This window comes from Chlamydotis macqueenii, chromosome 20 (assembly GCF_036417535.1).
Source record: "Chlamydotis macqueenii isolate bChlMac1 chromosome 20, bChlMac1.mat, whole genome shotgun sequence".
NCBI classification, from domain to species: domain Eukaryota; kingdom Metazoa; phylum Chordata; class Aves; order Otidiformes; family Otididae; genus Chlamydotis; species Chlamydotis macqueenii.
The window spans coordinates 5098561-5117470 of NC_141575.1; the positions used below are offsets into that span (position 1 = coordinate 5098561).

Here is an 18910-nt window from a genome sequence, read left to right on the forward strand (position 1 = left end):
TCCCATGGAGGACAGGCAATGGAAGGACCTAGAAGTCAGTCTAAGGTGTCGATGTTTTCCCCTGCAAACTCCCTGTTGCACAATTCCCTGTGAGAGAGCAGCACAGCTGGGAGCTGGTATGCAAGGGGGGCCTTAAATAGGTCACTTTGAAATGCTGTACCTGTTTGAACCTCAGACACGGCTAACGTATGCTGGATGCTTTATAAAAATCCTTTGGAAGATGCTATGATGCAAAAGACCTGACTCAGTGTGAAGCCTTAAACATCCTGCTGCATCACAAGGGATGAATGGGTTGGCCTACGCCGTTTTAGAGGGGCTGCTGGGGGAGCAGCAGGTACCAGCTCCCCTTCAGCCCTCGGGATGGAGCCCAAAAAAAGCAGAAGAGAGCAGTGAAAAGCTTCTTTGCCTCCATCCTGCTGTACTACCAGTTTCTGCGCAATGCAGAGAGATGAACTAATAAGTGGGAGAGAGTGGGGTAAAGAACTTGAACTGATCTTTAACTGTGCCAGAGTATTTCAACCAGCGCAACCAGATAGAAATGCTGCTGCTCTGATTTTCTGACCCTGGGAAGGCGTTATTCTGGCTTACAACTCTTCATGTTAAGTTAAAGAGTTAACACTGACCATATTTTTTAAAAGGCTCCAAGCCCTTAGTGCCAGATGTGAAATGGGGATGTGTTGTGTGTATGTAGATTAGATTTAGGCAGTTGATTATCTGACACACAGGTGCAATTAGACATCAAAGTGATGCTGTGACTCAGTTGCAGCATGTCCAGTTTCAGGAGACTTCTGTTTTGGGGACTGTGCCAGCTGAGATATGGGGGAGATGTAAATGTGAGGGTAGGAAGGGATAATCTCATTCTGAGAAGGGCCCCAAGCCTTCCCCCTTACCTTGCTGTGCTGCCGTAAGTAAAGTCTGCAGGTAGTTTAGGAGGACATCTCTTGAAGTGACTGCATTCTTTAATTTTGCACCGAATGTCCTTGGCCTTGTAGTACAAATTAAATTCATGGGCTGTGGTACAACCGGCCTTCAGAGCGCCACGGTTCATGGTGATGAAGTCTCGGGGCATATTCTGAACTGAAGGAATCTTGGGCTTTATTGTGTTCCAGTGGCCTATGGCTGGAGATGGAAGGAAACGTGAGAGGCAAACAGAAAAAGATCAGGCATCTCGGGTAACGCAGGCTGATGTTTGTGCTCTGTGCACGAGGGCCTTGGGTGGCTTGCATGCATTTTGGTGTGGTTTCACCGTGGAGTGAACTTTGTATCCTATCCTACTGCATTTCATGTGGGATCGTCTCGCATCCAAATTGAATATCTCCTCACCCTCCACCCTGGCTTGCTCAGCAAGTCTGGTTTCACAGGGAAATTGTCCCTGAGAGCACAAAGTAGGAGCTCTCTCAAGTTATGAAAGTGGCCATGTGTGTGACCCTTTGCAGGTGCTGTACCCTTCTCTGCTTGGGCTCTGTGTGGTCCTACAAAAGTTTCCAATATGACAGAGAAACTTTAGTCACCAAGCAATTTGGGTTATAATAATGAAAGCAGGTGAATGTTGGAGTTCTTCACCTCCAGCTAGATGAGAAGCCTTGAAGAACACTGGGAAGGAGAAGAGAGTCTGTACTACAGCATTAGGACTTTGTGGCATGTCTATATTTTAGAGGTGGTGTCATACCTTCAGGGACTCCTCCGTCTGTGCTGTGGATGTACAGCCCGTATGAAAAATCAAAGCCTGGCAGGGCGTAGCAGTTTCTCTGGGGTTTCCCCAGTTCTGCCTGCGGAAGAGTGAAGTGAAAGGAGAAGCGTAAAGAGCTTTCCTGCTAAGTTAAAGCCCCTGAAAGTAAAAATTTGTAACAGAACCCGGCCATGAGAACCAGGAGTGGCTCTGGCTCCGCTTGGCATGGGTTTGAATCCCGCTGTCTGGACACACGCGAGAGTGACAGTGCAAAGGGCACTGTCCTGGCCTCACAACCATGATGCTTCACCACAGCTGAATCCTAAGGGATGCTGAATTTCACATAAGCTTTTACCTGAGTTATAAAGCAACCTAGCCTTGCTGGAAATAGGGGTCCTGACTCAATATATATGAACTTGAGATCTCCTTGTTTGGTGAATTTCTCCTTTGGCTGGGATGCCCAACCATGCTGTCTGCAGGGGAGGCTCTGCAGCTGGTCTGAACTTGTCTTTGAGTTATTTCCTTTAAGTTGTGCACCCTCCTAGAAAACCAGCACAAACTTCCCCAAGGACAATCATGTCACCACTCCTGCCTGAGAATAGTCAAGATGCAAGGCATGTTGCAGGGGGAGGATAAGGGGGCTGAAGAAAGGGGAGCAGAGCTTGGGGTTTATAGCACAGAAAAAATAACTTGAGCTCAATAACCTCACTTTTATTTAGTTTTAAAATGAACTCCTCCCCAGCCCATGTGTGCCCCAGCCTTGTGGTGTCTGTGGGATTAACTGACCTCCCCTCACCTCTTTGTCTCTACCCTCCCATCTCCATGGTGAAGTCACTGCAGGATGCGTGTGTCTTGAAACCTTATTGCTGCTTGAAAGGGGGGTGGTGGAGGAGGGAAGGGGCGAGAGCCTGGCAACCTAGGTCTGTGCATTCTTGCTAGGAGAAGCTGGCAACAAGTGCTCCCCTGAGCTGGGGGGTTGTAGGTGTTGGCAGGCCTTGTTGGGAGGATGGAAGTGCTGAAATCCTACTCCAGTGCTTATTGTGGGTGAATGATTGAACATTGGTGTTGAAATGACCATTATAACACTCCAGAGTGAACGCTCTCTGGTTCAGGAGATGCTCAGTCAAATGCAGCCCTTTCTGCAAGGTGAGGAGAGTGAGGCTGAAAATGAACCAGCCTGGTGGCCCCTTTCCAAAACTCTCGCTGAGCCAGTTTTGCCTGGAGAACAAGGGTTAACAACCCCACCCAAAACTGGCACCTTTCCAGAGGGCTCTGTGTTGAGGTCTCTAGAATTTGCTCTTAATTACTCAGTTTTTCGCCTGGAGCCATTTTTTTGTGCATTGTCAGTTTGGAGTTTCTCTGCTCCAAGATAGCTACATAAAAACTTAAGAGCACATGGTGGCTGCTGCACCGAGCCCCTCACCAGCACGTGCAGGGGTGAGATCGTGCCCGCTTGCTTGAGCAACTTGTCCATGTCGTGACAACAGCTCTGCTCCCTTACAGATCCTGGCAAGCTGGCTGTCAGCTTTGCCAGTTTGTGATGACTGGGATGAAATCCTCTGTGCCTGCAAGCCTGTACGGTGATGTTTTCAGGTCAATCTGGGGTCTTGCTTCCCAGGTCAATCCAGGGTACTGCTTCCCAGTCCAGGAGATAGGTCCTTCATCTTGGTCCCATTAAATCCATGCGCTTGTGATGCTACAAAGCAAGTGTGGTATTTCCATGACCCTCAGGAGTGCAAGTGCACCAGAAAACAAATTTTCTGGACCTGCTAAGAGACTTAAATAGACTTGAAAACCCCATCAGGCTCTTTGCCCTGTGGGAAGCTACAGATCCTTTGTTGCAAACAGACCTTTTTGAAAGCAGTCGGCTCAGCTACCTGATAAAACCCGTGCATAACGTGGCTCCGTTCTGCAGCTGCCTCCTGTGAACCTCTAGCAAAGGGACTGTCCCTTGCAGATGTGTCCAGCACCAAGCACAATGGGAGTGAGCGGGCTTTTAGTGCTACCCCAACTGAAATATCACACAGCAGCGCTAAACCAGATGTGCATGCTGAGTGTGAGCTGGGGAGCTCGCACGAAGCGTATAAACCCGTGCCAGGGATGATAAAGTAGCTTTCATTGCTGATCTATTTCTCCTGTATTTACAGGCATTTGTACGCTAGCTATTTTTAGATTAGTTGTCACTGATATACAAGGGAAATGGTGTAGCGTTCCTCAGATGCATGAGATCATGTTGCAAGGGATCATGGTGTGGTACAGCGTCAGCTGAGTGAGGTCAGAAATCTGCTATGATGGCAAAGGTGTGGCAGATGGGAGGAAATTGCTGAGGAACTACAGAAAAGGAGAGAGGTTTGTAATCTGTGGCAAAGATGTTTCCAGACCTTTTAACTTCTAGAACAGAAGAAATTATGGGATTTAAAGATTCCCTTTTGTAGAGTACCTGAAGTTAATGCATATTGGGTATTTACTCCATCACAAAATGAGTACACACTGCTGCTTTTTGTGATCGGATGGAATTTTACAGTCACTTTGCACTGAATAAAAAAAGCTGAAGGTGCTGGATAATTAATTAAAAAAAAAAATCTGGTCCAATATGTTGAACATGGAGAGAACCTGTGCCTGAAGAAAATCAACAGACTCAGAGGACTCTGGTTGCCTGCCAACATCTTTTACCCACAGAAGCAAAGAACAGGGAGGAGGTAGCAGCAATGAATCTTGCTGAGTGTAATCCAAGATTACAGACTTTCTCATTCATAAATTAGCAAAATGCTATTGCAACCTCATGGGCTGGTTCCATTTGTCTGTCCTGGGGCATTGTAAGTGTGCTGTGGTGGGGAGAGCGAGCCAAAGTTGATGCAGAACATCCTTAGGTTTTTTTTTTCTTCCTCAGCTCCAGTGCTGTTTCCTGTGTTCAGGTTTAGCCTGTCACAAAGCTGCTTGGCTGGAATACAGATCTCTCTGACAGCTGTGCCCATCAGCAGACAACTTCATTAAACCTCATTAAGATGTCATTTCTCTGCCTTATTTCCCACCTCTTGGCTCTAATTAAAACTGTCTCTCTCTGTATCCCAGGCGGTCCTAATTTTCTCTGGGTACCTTCTGCAAGTTTTCTCCCTTTACGACCTCAGTGAGGAAAATCCAGCATCTTAAATACTGTTTATCCAGCCCGTTTGGAAAAGACAGCTCTAGACTCTTTCCTGAAGCATTCCCAGAGCATCCCGTAGAGACCATCACCGGCTCCCAGGGCTGCAAGAGATGTGTGCTGAGGCTTTGTTTACTCTCTCAAACTGTATTTAAGGACTCAGCTAATGCACCCTTTCCCCTTGGACACAGTAATTTTCATGGTTGAGCTGGGTGTATCTGAACTGTTCGGAGGGTGCCACACTCAGACTGGCCAGAGCAGTGAGAATGTCTAATCAGTGGAGATACCCTGGCTGGCTGAAAAGCAAGTGGTATTGCACGTATCAAGATCTTCCTGGCCTTTGCCAGGTAGTTTCTGATTTGTGCAGCCCCAGGCTTGAGCCTTGGATTTGTGTTTGGGTGTCTAGTGGTGTTGGACAATGTTTGCTGCGAAGGAAGATGAAGGATCTGAAATGGGTCTCTTTGTAAGAGGTGGGTATGTTGCAAGGTGTAAGGAAGTACAAAACCATTAAGGATTCCAGGTTTTGTTGCAAGATTTATTTGTTTTTCATCCCCTGGTACTTATGGCCCATTGTCACACATTGCATCAGTTTTCTAAAGATGACTGAGCCTACAAGAGGGGTAGGAGTTGTGTCTCTGCAGAGAGCTATAGTGAGAGATGGAGGTATGGGTTTTTAATCCCAGTATGTAAAGCAGCCCTTCGTTGGGAGGGGATGCTGGGCAAACCCATGAATCCTCTCTGCTTCAACTCAGCTGGGGCTGCCCTGTCCCCTCCTCGACGGCTCTGCCCTGCGGATGCCTGCAAACCCCGCGCCGGTGTTTTCAGCCTGCCAGGCCTTGCTTCCTTCCCTACCTTCTGTTCCTCTTTTCATTACACCCCCTTGTACTGTAAAGCCTCCCGTCACGCTGCCATTACTATTATTATTGCAGATTTACTGCACTTGCAGAGTGAAGTGATTGTGGTGACAAGGCCCAGCATTTTTCCCTCCTTCCCCCCGCGACAGCTTGAAATCAAGCCCTTCATTTGCATTTACATGATCTTGCTGTGCAGCTTATGAGATCGGGAGATTTATTTGCTACTTAGCTTGATGTTTGATTACACTCTAAGAAGGCAGTGAGCTACAAAGTGCAGGGATACATCAGAACTGAGCTACTGAAAGCCTCTGGGGGACACTAACTCACCATCAGGTTTAGGTAGATGAGAAAGGGAATGTTCAGTGTTTTGAGAAAGGCAAATTTGATCAGATTTCTTTTTTTTAAAGGTAGAGGGAAAAAAAACTTACTTTGCCTCTCTCTCGAAAAAAGGTTGGGAAAACAAGAATGTTACAAAAACACACTTGGAAATCTGGATTTGTTAGTGCAGAAGAAAGCCTAGCAGGGGCTGGTGGCTGCTGGGCTGCCTGCCGCTAACCGCTTGTAACTTCCACTCGCAAGAAGATTATTAATAATAAGTTGGCAGTTATCTTTGAAGATTTTCATAAACATTAAAGGTCAAAGTCAAAGGAAGTTTTGCTTGATGAAGGACCACAGAACCTAGCCCTGATTTATTAAGCTTCAAAATGTCCCCCTGACTATTAATCTTCCTGTAATCGTGGGGAAACTGAGGCAGGGAATTAACATGCGCATGCAGGACAGCAAAGGGAATGGAGAGGTTTGGACTGGGGAAAGAAACGAGCCGTGCCAGTACTCTGCTGTGTTCAGAGCGGGAGACGCTATTATTATGGTGTCCTACAGCAGTGTGAGAGTCTTCCAGAGAAACGAGTGATGTCTGGGAAAACTGCTGCCCTTGGAGGCCGGAATGGTAAAGCTTGGATCTCCGAGTTTAACTCCTTTCGTTACAAATACCCCAGGTAGAGTAGAGACACTGCTGAGGACACGTGGAGTGCAGGCCTCCCCCTCGCTGCCTTGGGCATGGCAGTTAGATAACGCAGATGGCACTTCCAGCCCAGGGTTTTACTCACCCAACCCCAGGCACCAGCCTGCCCCTTCCCATCTTCTCTGCTCATGGCGGGGCCGTAACGCCAACAACCGAGGGCCACGCACGCAAGTCCCTGACGCAGAAACCCATATCTAAGGGAAGACACCCGCTATCTGGTACAGTAGCTTCATGAGCGAACTGTTTGTACTTAGCTTTTAGTCTTGAAAATTGCCGTGAGATACGCTATTACAATTAATCATTAAAGACTTAAGAAAGAGTATACCCCATTACATAAAAGACTCCAGCGATGATCTTTATCCAACTTGTAAAATGGGCAGACTTGATGCGACTGAATAATTTTCCTCTCATCTGCACAAAATCATGAATGCAAGTCATACTTTGAGCCTGAAGTGAACACTGTGAGACCAGTCTATAATTACCAAAACAGAAAAAAAGAACAGCGTTTTCTAATGAATGACAAGCCACTAGGTGGAAATCTAATTTGGTCTAATTAAGCAGCCTTTGTGAGGATTTGTCTTTAGATGAAAAGAGGGAGCCAAAGAGATCTAAATGCAAATGAACTCTATCATTTTGGTTTTAAAGGGCCAGATAGATATGAAAGTATTTGCCTACACAATACTTTCGTTTGTCTTCACGGGTGTATTCACCTTCTAGTCTTCCCTTGAAAAGTTGTTTGCTTCCAAATTCAGGGACTCTGAATACCAATCACTCTTTATTGAGTTAGAAGATAATGCACTCTTAGAGGGAGAATTTTAGCAGTACGGCACTGCAACTGTTAAAATTACCTTTCTCTGTAAGAGGGCTGCTGCTTTCTGCTGTTTGAGAATGGTTTTGGAAAAGAATGCTCTTTGCTAGGGAGTCAGATCCTAAGTCTGCTGCCTTTGGTGTGTGGCACCATATAACTCTCGGGTCTTTAGGGGCACCTGCTGGACCCTGAGCTCCTTCTCAGTGCCTCTGTGTCAGTGTGAATTACTTCAGCATTGATAAATCACCACCACCTTGCCCAGTTGTGCTATTTCTGCTGATTCTGCTGACAGTCTCAATGCTGGGAGCAGGAAGCCCAGGCACAGCCCCAAAGGCTGAGACTCAGAGGTGCTTGACTATAATTGAGATGGAAATATTGAAAACGGTCTTCTCCTGCTCTGTTAAATCTGCTCCTGACTTTAAGATAAATTTCTGTCTGTGTAAGGTTTCATGCAAATTTTGAAGGTCAAAGAAGTGTATGTTTTTCTGTAGTGGGTGTCACAGCTTGTGAGGTTCACATCAGCCTCTGCTTTCCTTGCAAGCCCCAAAGCAGCAGCGTGGTCTGTAGTCATCAGAAAAAGCCGCTGGCAGGAAGGACTGGTTATTCGGGCTACATGAAGATGGGTGCAGTTTACACCTACTGCTAGGCTGAAGTCTCACCTGTACCTGATCTTTCTTGAGCTACAACCACCATTCACCAGAATGAGCCTCAGAGAGATGCGAGGACACAAAGGGACAGTGACAGAAAGGTTTGGTTACAGCATGGGGTGGCCCTGAAGCAGCTGAATGGAGAGAAATCTGAGTCCTTGCTTTCCCTATAGGCAAAATCGGGGGAAAAGTCGTGGTGTGTATGGACAGATCAGGGTGGGAAAATAAGTGGAATAATTCTGTCATCAATGCAGCAGCAAGTCTGGGAGCTTTGGGTAGGATGCGGGCAGAATAGTGCATAGTACCTTGGCCTTGGTAAAAAAAAAAAAAAAATTGTAAGATAGCTTTGACTGTCCAGAGAGATAAGGGGCCTCTAGAGAGCGGCTGGAAAGGGTGCAGTGGAGTTGTCATTTCCCAGAGAACCACAGCCTTGGGGATACCTGCTGTGTTGCAAACCTTGAAGTCTAATTCTGCCAGGGAATGCTTTTGCTCAGTGCCTGTTGGCTTCAGCAGGAGCACTGAGGTTTAGCCGAGAGCAGGATAGGGGTTATTTGGTGATTGGGAGAGAACATTCTCTAAGTGTTAGAGATGGGACAATTTTTCAAAAAAAATTTCCTTCCCCTTCCACCAGCTATGACCTTTCTCTGTGCTTCATCCTTACTAATATCTGTTCTATAAGCCTCCCCATCTGCTGCTCCAAGAAAAATCTCCTTATGTTCTTGAGGCCAGATGTTGTCCCAGATTATGTCCAGCACAACTCAACTTAGTGAAGCTGCTGTTCGCGCCATGTACCTTGCTGCTGGCTCCTTCAACTCCATACAGGTGGTTTTAGTTTCCTCCTCCTGAATTTCTTTAGGAACTACAGAATTTATTAGGCTAAATGCTGGCAGTGTAGCATCCATATAAGCCACAATGACATTAAAGGAGTTCAATGCAAGTGAGAATTTGTCTGTGGGCCTTTTTGAGAAGACTGAACATGGCCACACTCCCTGTATAGCAAAATCGTTACCCAGTGGCACAGACTTCTGCTGCTTAGGGCCAAATTCAATCCCTGGCTGCAAATGAGATACTGGCTGCCTGGAGAGCTACCTGTTATTTCACAGCCAAATGTGCCTGAAGTCAATACACTTGTGGTACATCCTAGAACAAAAATATTCAAATATTTCAGACTAACAGACAACTTGTTAAATTTGGGCAGACCTCTGGTTCAGGAATCTCTCAGCTTTCACTCAAGGAGAAACTAATCTCTGATCACAGATGCAGGAACTTACCAACTTCAGTCACTTCATGTACAGAATAATCTCAATTTTCATTAGAGAATAGATAAAAGTTTTTGCTGTTAAAAAAGGATGCTGTTTCTTTAATGTAATAAAACCTCAGCAGAACAGAACGTCTCTACTAGACTATCCTCCACTATTCCCACAAGAAATCAAATATAATCCTATTTAAGAAGCTTTAAATAATTTTGAGCTTTCATATTGACTTATTAAAATGCAGCTTAAAAAAACGCCTTCCTTGCAATCCCTTTACAAGGGTCAGGGATATAAAATTTGAAGAAATATTATTAGATCAGTTGGAAAGATATATGCAGCAGCTTCTAATTTTATTATTTAAAATGCCCTTTTAGAAGAAAAGGTGATTCTGTAAAAAGTGGCACCATCTCCTTGAAGGAACCCAGTTCCAGGGTTCCCAGTCCTATCTTCCACATTCAGCACCCAATGCATCTGCTAAGTTTTTCTTAGACCTGAAGAGCCCTTGTAGCTGGGACAGAAGAGGAGGTTTCTGTGTCCTCATGCTCCAGCAAAACAGGTGTATCATGCTCTAAGCACAGGAGAAGCCAGTAGCACTTGTGGTCATTCGTTTCTTTGTGCAGAAGACAAAGTGAGGTTAATAGAGATGCAAATATGCCACAGAGGACAGAGCCATTGCAGAGCTCTGAGCACGGGTACGGTTTGGCCCACAGAGCCTTTCTTTTACCTCCTGGAAACTCTGAGGGATGATGAGCTCCTGTAACCTTTCAGATGTTGGTTGGAGTGGGATGAGTTCCTTTTTAACTTTCTAAAAACTATGTGTTGAAACAGAAAATTATAGGATGAAACGGGGATCCAGCTGTGCTGATTTGAACTCTCCGCAGGGTGAACTGCATCTTATCCAAGTAACAGCTACAGACTCCACCAGTGCAACCTCAGGGGTCCAGGCAGAAATCTCCTTTCAACAGACTTTGGTCCAGTTGCCTGTATTCAGCTCTATTGACCTGGGGAGAACTGGGATTGTAACTAAGAGTATTTTGGGGCACACTGCTAGAAAAATTACCTGGAAGGTGCTAAGCAGAGAAAATTGAGTCTGCTACAGGTTGTCCTGAGATTGCACTCTGCCGGTCTGAGATTAGCAGGGTTGTATGGATGTAAATGATGAGCCAATTTGACCCTGGCTCTTGAAGTATATTAAATACAATGAAGAGCCAAATTGTGCTGTCAGTTAGACAGAACTCCCATTAAGCACAGAGGGTCTTGTGCTAATGCAAGAATCTGCCTGAATCATTTGCTCTGTCCTACAGCAAAATGTATTCAACATGCTGAAATTTAACTGCAAAACCTAGCGAGCGAAATCACACCCTGCCCAATACACTTACAGCCAGCTACTGTGAAATCCTAATGTGTCAGACTTTCTCTGGGAAATAAGGTAACTAATAACTTTACTCCTGCCTAAGGCTGGACTTTGGTCAAGGCTGTCAAGGCTTCTATGATTTTCATGTGTTTTTGAAAAAATATCCCTGATTTTGACACTTTGGGACTTCTGCGTGTGAGCAAGCTGTAATAGCTGAACTTCCTCGAGAGCTGCAGTGCTCAACCTTGGGCTCTCTGCAAGAGAAACACCAAAAGGTCCTGAGCCCACAAGTGCCTCTGTTCAGCTCCCCAAGAAGTCAATGGCAGTCAAGTATGATTGACTGCTGGCAGGATCTTGCCCAGAGTTTTTTCCTGTGGCAGAAAAAGAAGCAGTGACACCAAAGGCAAGACCAGCAAGCACTGGAGAGAGCCTCAGTCCCCCAAGGAGTTGTTGTGAGGTTTTGCCCTGCCCTGCCTTCCTAATTTTCTACATTTGTGACAATAATTGTGAAATGGGGCTGAAATAGCACTGGGAAGTCACTGCCAATGGTTAAAAACTATCGTTGGGTTGATCTTATTAATGGTGCTAAAAATATGGCAAAAGTTGTCTGGCTTACAAATTAATGCTCGTTATCTTTGCAAATATATATATATTTCTAAAATCCCCCATAATACTACATCCAACTCCTTCATTGCTTTCCCCACCAATTTCCCCCTCAAATTTCATCTCTGCTTTGTTCTATTGTTTTTCTCTCCAGTCCTATATTTTTTTGAAAGAGTGGAACATAATGGGTCAGATACTGGTCAGGTGACGTACACGAGTAGCCCAATTGCTTTCAAAGGGGCTACCTTGTGAGGCAACAAAGAGTTGGTTCAAAAAAAGTCACTTCGTAATTGCATCATATTTGCTAAATCAGATGTTTTACGTGCTTAAGAATTCTCTATGTTCCCTTCGTGCTCAGCCATTACAAAAGGCTCCTGCTCTGCTGGAGTTCTGACCCATATTTTCCCTGCTGCAGTCCAAATTTGGTTGCGAAAAGGTAAAGGGGGAAAAAAAAAATCTGTCTCATCACATCTCTCCCAACCTCTGTTCAGCTGCTGTGGTATTTTCCTTCATTATGCTGCTGCCTCAGACTGTAAACCTCTCTAATTTCCTACATCGCAGCTATTTATTTAAATGCTAACTCGCATTATGAAGTGATAATCCACAAGCGCAGGAGATAATTTATGAAGCATTTAAATTAAGAGGAGCAGCTAATTGGGAGCATGTGTCTTATAAGCCTTGCTAACACCAGAAAACTACAAATTAGGGAGAAAATGGAAGATATTTTCATCTTGCTTTTTTCTTTTGTAATGCACTGAGGAAAAATATTACCATACATCACACAAATACTGCTGTTCACAGAAGTCTTCTTTTCTGCTGTTCACTTCGTAGTTAGTCTAACACACAATGCTCTCATTATTACAAATTCCTCATTATAACACAAAATAATATTTGCTCTCAGAAGGTGGAATGAGGTGGAGTTTTGTGTCTCCAAATAAAGTGGAATAAATTTTCCAGGAAAGGTCCCCTTCTCAGCTACACACATTAATTTAAAAGAGCAAAGACTCCCTTGTTATATGAGGATGTTAAAGTGCATTTAATTTAGGACTGCATCGTGCTGTAAGAGTTTTATAGGTTTTTGTCGAAATGAGAATGAGCATAAACGGCTGTGAATCAGGGAAAAGCAAATCTGCTGTGGCCACAGGGCTGGAGGGAGTGCATTTTGGATGCGCTGTTCAAATTCTGGTACCAAAGTCACAAACTTTGTGGTGGTCTCTTCATAAAGACTAATATTGACCTGAACCTGAATACCAATGTGCCCCATGATGTGTAATTCTTGGGATACAGAGAGGGCTTGCTAAATGCTGCTGGGATGGGCTGACAGGGAAAAGAAGGTTTTGACATCCAGGCCGAGACAACAGCACTGGGGAAGGTGATAACCATCCCCAGCTTGAAGTTCACAACCATGCACCAGATTCCTTGGGTTTGCTCTTGGAGGCTGTTGCCCCAATGGGGAAGGCGCGATGCTGGGTGTCCTTGGGAGGCAGCTGCTTCTTCCTGAGAGAGTAATGCCCCTTTGGTGGCTTTTTTGAATGTTGGAACTTTGATCAGAGGAAACGGCTGGGATGTTCTCCCACGGGAGCAAAAGGGTTTCCTCTGTGCTCCTCAAAGAGCATCCCAGATACCCAGAGGATTGCATTAACACAGCCCAGAGGGAACTCATGGTATATTGAGAGCATATATATAGAGTAGTTTCCAGAACAGTTGTGTGAGATCTTTAGTTAGGATCCTCCTTTACCAGGCAACCAATTCTTGCGGGTCCCTTGTGCTGTTACTCGAGACAGATTCGCTGTTAGAGTAAAATATTGTGCACACACCCTGCCCTGCTGGGTGCTTGGGAACTGCGGCGAGGTCCTTGCATGGAGGATGCTCTGAAAGTGTGTGTATGAATCCAGCCCCTACACATGACTGCATATGTGTGCACTGCGTGTCTAGAAAATGTTGCTTTAATCTTTGCGTTCTTGCTTCTGCTCTTACAAATCTCCCTTTACGTACATCCTGTCAAAAGCAGTCAGCAAACAGGCTCTGGCATTATTGGAGTTGCTCCTCGATTCGAAGGAAACCATAAATCTGAAACTTCAATCATATCTTTATGATCATTCAGCAAACAGAGATGGAGGATTTATTCAACATGGGATAGCAAAGGGGAAACTGCAGGGGGTTATTGCGGGAGATATTGGTTTAGCTAAGGCAGAACTGCTCCCTCGGGCCTCTCTACGGCCGAGCCAATGAACAATGGCACCAATGACAATAACAAGGCAATTATGGGGAAGAGGGTGAGGAGGGGGTAATGCTTTGTTAAAGACAGAGGTAAGATTCCAGCATGGTGTCTCTTTTGTGTGCTTTCAAAACTAAAGGATGGTGTGTCTGCCTGGGGTGGTCTTATTAGGAGCTGGTGAGCCTAAAACCACAGCAAGTGCTTAAAAGAGCCTGTAGCTTGTGTGTGATTGTGCTGCTCTTAGGAGGATATGAAGATTTCCTCCCTAATTAAATAGTGCTGGCAATAGGTTCCCCTAATCCATCCTGTACCCCAGGGCAGGATATAAGTACAAAATCTCTGCTGACAGAGGTTTGTCTCTGGCTGTAGCTAATGTTGGGTTTTCAGCATTTAGGACTAACGCTTGTTCCTGGGAGGTGATGCAGGGCAGCTTCTCTTTCTTGTGGGACACTCAGATGTTCATCCCAGGCTGGTCACAGTGTCGCACCATAAATGCTACAGCAGCCATTCCACCAACTTCACCTGGAAATCTCATTTTAATATTGCTCAGTGACCTGGTGCCCTGCCTTGCACTGATCCTAGCTTCATATTTTAGAATTTTTTTTTTTATTTTAACAGCTGCAGCCAACTTTCAAAAGCCTGACTAGGAAATGAAGCCAAACCCTTAGGTTTCAAATACAAAAATTTTTGAACACCATAGGCAGGTATGTCCGCATCTGCTCTCATGGGGGTCAAACTGGGGCAGTGCTGGAGGGAGGCTCCCTGGCTCCAACGTGCAGTGACTCTGCAGTGAGCTTTGACCACAGGCCTCCAGCAACAAAGTTTCCTGAGTGCAAAATGGGAACACAAAGGAGTGGAAACGTTCATGGGCGAGCTGGATCCTGCCACTGCTGCCAAGAGATAGGACCTGCATTAAATTTGCATCTTTTCAGGGACAAATGTCTCTTTTTAAAAAGATGTGATTGTGCAAAAGCAGGAATGAAGTGATCCATCCCCACCTGTCTTGCCTCCCCTCCCCTTCTTCAGGCAATTTTTCCTCCCCCTTTCCCTTGCGAGCCCCTGAGCAGTTTGTTTTTGCCTGCAGAAGGAAGCTTGAAATATTGCGAAGGGGGTACAGGCAGCACTCCCTGCGGCCTTGCCCCTGATGGCACAAATGCAGACATAAAATAACCCAGCGCCATCAGTAACCTGTCGCCAAAGCCCCACTACGAGGTGAGAGTTTTCCTCCCTGCCGTGGCTGTTAGCCGCAATGTATTTCTCCCTGCACTAAGCACCGTCTTTCCCAGGGCTGCATTACAATGATTTATAAACCCCATTTCTGGGGAGAACTAATAGATCAAAGTGAGGAGAAGCAAAAGGAGACATGAGCAGCTGGAAGAAGATATTGAAGCATGAAACAAAAACAGAAATGAAAAAGTAGTTTGTGGCACTAGTGAGTTGTTCTGTGCTGCACTTTTATTATTGAAAAATAATAGGGGGAATCTGTATTTTAATCCAGTTTTTTTAAGACACATTCAAGTAATCTGAAAAGCTCTGCCTAGACCCAGCTTGCTTTTGTGTGTTTGTGCATCTCTTGCAAAACCAAACGCTTATTTTGCTGTTTAGCCCTTCCCTGTCTATTCTCATATCGTTTTTAGAGTTTCCATATTTTAAGCAGCATCATGATTTTCTAACAGGGTAACAAAGAATCACATGGCGGACTGATGCTCGGCTGGATCTGAGCCTAGGATGTGCTTGTTCCTGAGCTAAGACTTGGACAAGTTTTACGTCGTGGGCTGAGACCAGGATGGCCAGTGAGGTGCTTTTGCCTTTGTTTCCTCTCCCACACAGCGGGGATGAACGGAGAAGATTTGTCATATAATTCTCAGCGTCAGTCAAGTTACATCCTAACCGAACTGAGCCAGAAGTACAGACCAACGCTCATCTCTTAGTTTTACAATGATTAATGCATTAGTGTTTGTAAGAGCTTTGGAGATAAGAAGCTAATTGGGCTTTTGTGTGTGTTCTGCTTGTCTAGTTCAGCCACCAGACATCCCTGACTTCAAACGTAGGCAGTGGTGGAGAATTATGAAAATAACCATAATCCTTGTGCAGAACTTCATATATTCAGAGGGCTGCACGAACCTTCTAGCTACAATTTCCCCACTTGGCACATATGTAAGTGCAAACATACACACCAGAGGAAATGCATTAAATAGGACAAACAGCAGATTTGGTGGCAAACAGGTGTGTGTGGCAAGACTGCTGGGGCTTCTCTAAGAGACTGCACAGAGCCATGAGGTAGAAGCTGATGAGTTATCCCTAGACATGCTCCAAACTGTTTGAGGTTTGCAGGTTACCATCCAAAGTATTTTCTCTACATTCCTGTTGTTTGTCTTGCTTAAATTTTCACTCTCCCTAGCAATTTTCTGTTGCCAGTTAATACTGCAGCATCATGTTAACTTCAGGCTGGCTGTTTTACCTTGGTTCCTGATTTCTGTTGCATCCTTTGGTATGGGTAAAACAGTGTTCCTGAGGGAACGCAGGTGCAGGGATATATTCCTGGACATGTATAATTGATACTTCTCACAGATAACAGAGGAAGGAAGCACGTGTTGAACGTGTTCATGTGTCTGCTCTGCACGAGGAAGGTCTGTGCATATTCACACACAGGAGCAGCATGGGCAGTGAAGCATGTATTTTCCTTTTGGTGACTTGCAAAAAAACATGGCCTGGAGAAGAGGACATTCAGGAGCGAACATCGACTTGCCCATTCAGTCAGCCCAAGGTGACCAACATTGTCACAGCTGAGCCTGAGTTTTGGCTCAGGGCTCTGATCTGTAAGAGTCAAGTGAGTTAAAATGAAAATACCGCCTTTATTTTCATGGCACGGATCCTGCTTACAGCTGAGCAGAGCCTATCGCAGCTGCCTCTTCCATAGACCTTGCACTGGCAGCTGCCTACTTCATCCTCTATTACAACAGGCAGAAAAAGCTGTCCCTGTTCTAATAGCTATTGTAACCCTCCTAAAACTATGACAACATATTTATTCTGACTCCCTATGGCTGAGCCAGTCTTTACTCTCCTTCTCTTTCCTGTCTGCAGAGAGAGCTTGCAGGATGAGAGACATCTAGGAAGGTAGGGAGAGCTGGATGTGGACCAAGAGCTGCCAGATGAATATGAGAGGAGAATTTTGCCCTATAAGCTTTAATAAGGTGGTAGGTTAAGAGAAATGCAGCTAGGGAGAAAAATGGGGAATGTTCTTTCTCCAAATGGGCATTGCTTCAGTTTGTAAAAGCACCAGGGATTCCCCATGTGGCTTAATTTATTATTTTCCCACTCGTTAAATGCCAAAACAATAAGGCAAAATCTATTGTTAGCTTTAAAATGCAGGTGATTTGCATATGGCTGTGATAGTCCTACTGCTGCCTTCATTTAAACTCAGTAAGCCGAGGTACCTTTAAAAATTATGACTTGTTTTACATTTAATATACTGAACTATGTTAACATAATATTAAGGGGCTGACTTCACAGCTTAATTGCTGATCACGTAGAAGGCCGCTTTAGCAGAAGCGTTAGTCTGGCAGTGCTGTACGGCCTGATAGGAGAGCGGCTGGAATAACAGCCTGCACAAAGGGGCTGCAAGCTGCTCCTTCCCTGCCGCGATGCTCCCCCTAAGAGCACCCTGCAAACCCAGAGTCATTTTTACTTCACTCTTGGTTTACCCGCTTTGCTGGAAGGTATTTGGTGCCTGATGGCAGAGCAGTACCTGCACAGTACAAGGACATAGTTGTATCTGTACAAAAGCGGTATGAGAAAATCAGGTGGCTTTTTTTTTTTTCCCCCCCTGTTCAGTAAGCTTTTGCAGAGGGGAAGGAAAGCACCATTTCCTGGCAGAGCTGAATATGCACTGCACTTCCCAGCCTGGGGTCTCCGAGGTTGCTGTAGAGAGATTGTGTAATTCTAGTGTTGTTACGGTGTCTTCTCATTTTCTTCTTTCTTTGACCCTTGCTTGTGTTGGGCTGAACGCAAAGAGGGCAGGTACTGGGAATGGGAACCAGGTCCATGAAGACTCTTAACCTCTCCTTGAATTCAGAGACCTCGTGACAGTGTTTTGGTTGATGCGGTTGGTTAAGACTGCAAGCTGGTGCTTGGGAAGGGTGATTTGCCCTAGCTTGCTTTACACTTTCTCTATTTTTGGCACGCTGAGCCACTGGGCCAGTGCTCGACGGCAGGGCGTCACCCTTAAGGACAGAGCTTCTGCAAATGGCTGACTTGTACTTGAACCCCCCAAACCTCCAGCAGATGAGTGGCACATGGTGCTACTCTTCCTGTCTCCTGTGTCAAAAATGTAATTAAGGTTCACATAGTGCCCCAAGATGTGTCCAAAATAAGAGGCATTCAGACTTTCCAGGAGCTGAAGAGGTATCCAAGCATTACCAGCTACTCCTATCCATGTGTCTCTGACTTCCATACATGGCTCCAATTTGGGAGTTCTGGAGTCCTTAAAACATTTGCTTTGTTTCTCAGTTAAAAAAGCATGTAGATTGACAGACATGTACACCAAGTTTCTAGCCCTCTATCATTTAAAAGAGCAAAGTTATAGGCCCCTGAAAATTGAGGTTTATAATAGAAGCACTGGCAAGCCCTTAACTACAGAGAAGCTACCAGGCGTTGCAACAATAATTGGGAAGGGAGAGAAAAAAAAAAATCACTGTTTTTCAGTGCTTAGCTAAGAAATACAACAAGAGAGAGTTTATTGCTTGCAAAACACAGCTGCACTGCCTCAAATTGGATGGAAAAACGAACCCTGATAATTTATTACACCCCTAAAGTCACAAGAATGTACCCATAAATTACTTTTTTTGGAGGGGGAGGGAAGTGGTACCACTGTAGTCCATTCTGCACAACCTACTTATTAGTATCATAATTTATTATTATTATGCCCGGCTGCAAATAGAGAGGCAGATAAAACTCAAATCTATTAAAACAACCGCTCCACTTTCTCTGAGCCACTGAGGGACACCATTCCAAAGGAAATGAGATAAATTACTAAGACGAATGTATGACTTGGATTACAGCACATAGCTTGTATGTATGCAAGAGCAGGAGGATAATTCAAGGAAAAAAGAGTCATGTTAAGTTTTACCAGTCAAGATTCGACACAGAGGGATTGGAATAATATCAAGTGGTCAATTAAATATTTCTAATGTATGGATTTTTTTTTCTTGGAGATCCTATGTGCTAACTCAGAATGAATGTGCAACGCTGAAATAACTGCCCTGCTTCTATTGCCAGTGTACTTGGATCAGCACGTATCTAAAAATATGCTTTATCCAGCTGTTGTGAGGAAGTAGACACT

The 18910-nt window shown here is 44.9% G+C and overlaps 1 protein-coding gene across 1 annotated transcript in view; it reads right to left on the bottom strand.

The window, feature by feature from the left end:
* Positions 1 to 18910, bottom strand: part of CFAP77 (cilia and flagella associated protein 77) — a 60275-nt gene that overhangs the window by 23181 nt on the left and 18184 nt on the right. Inside the window, exons 2-3 of the mRNA XM_086763935.1 lie at positions 1670 to 1769; positions 891 to 1119 (exon numbers count right to left, since the gene is read on the bottom strand). Coding sequence (XP_086620061.1) covers positions 891 to 1119; positions 1670 to 1769 — 329 coding nt within the window. The remainder of the gene's footprint in view (positions 1 to 890; positions 1120 to 1669; positions 1770 to 18910) is intronic.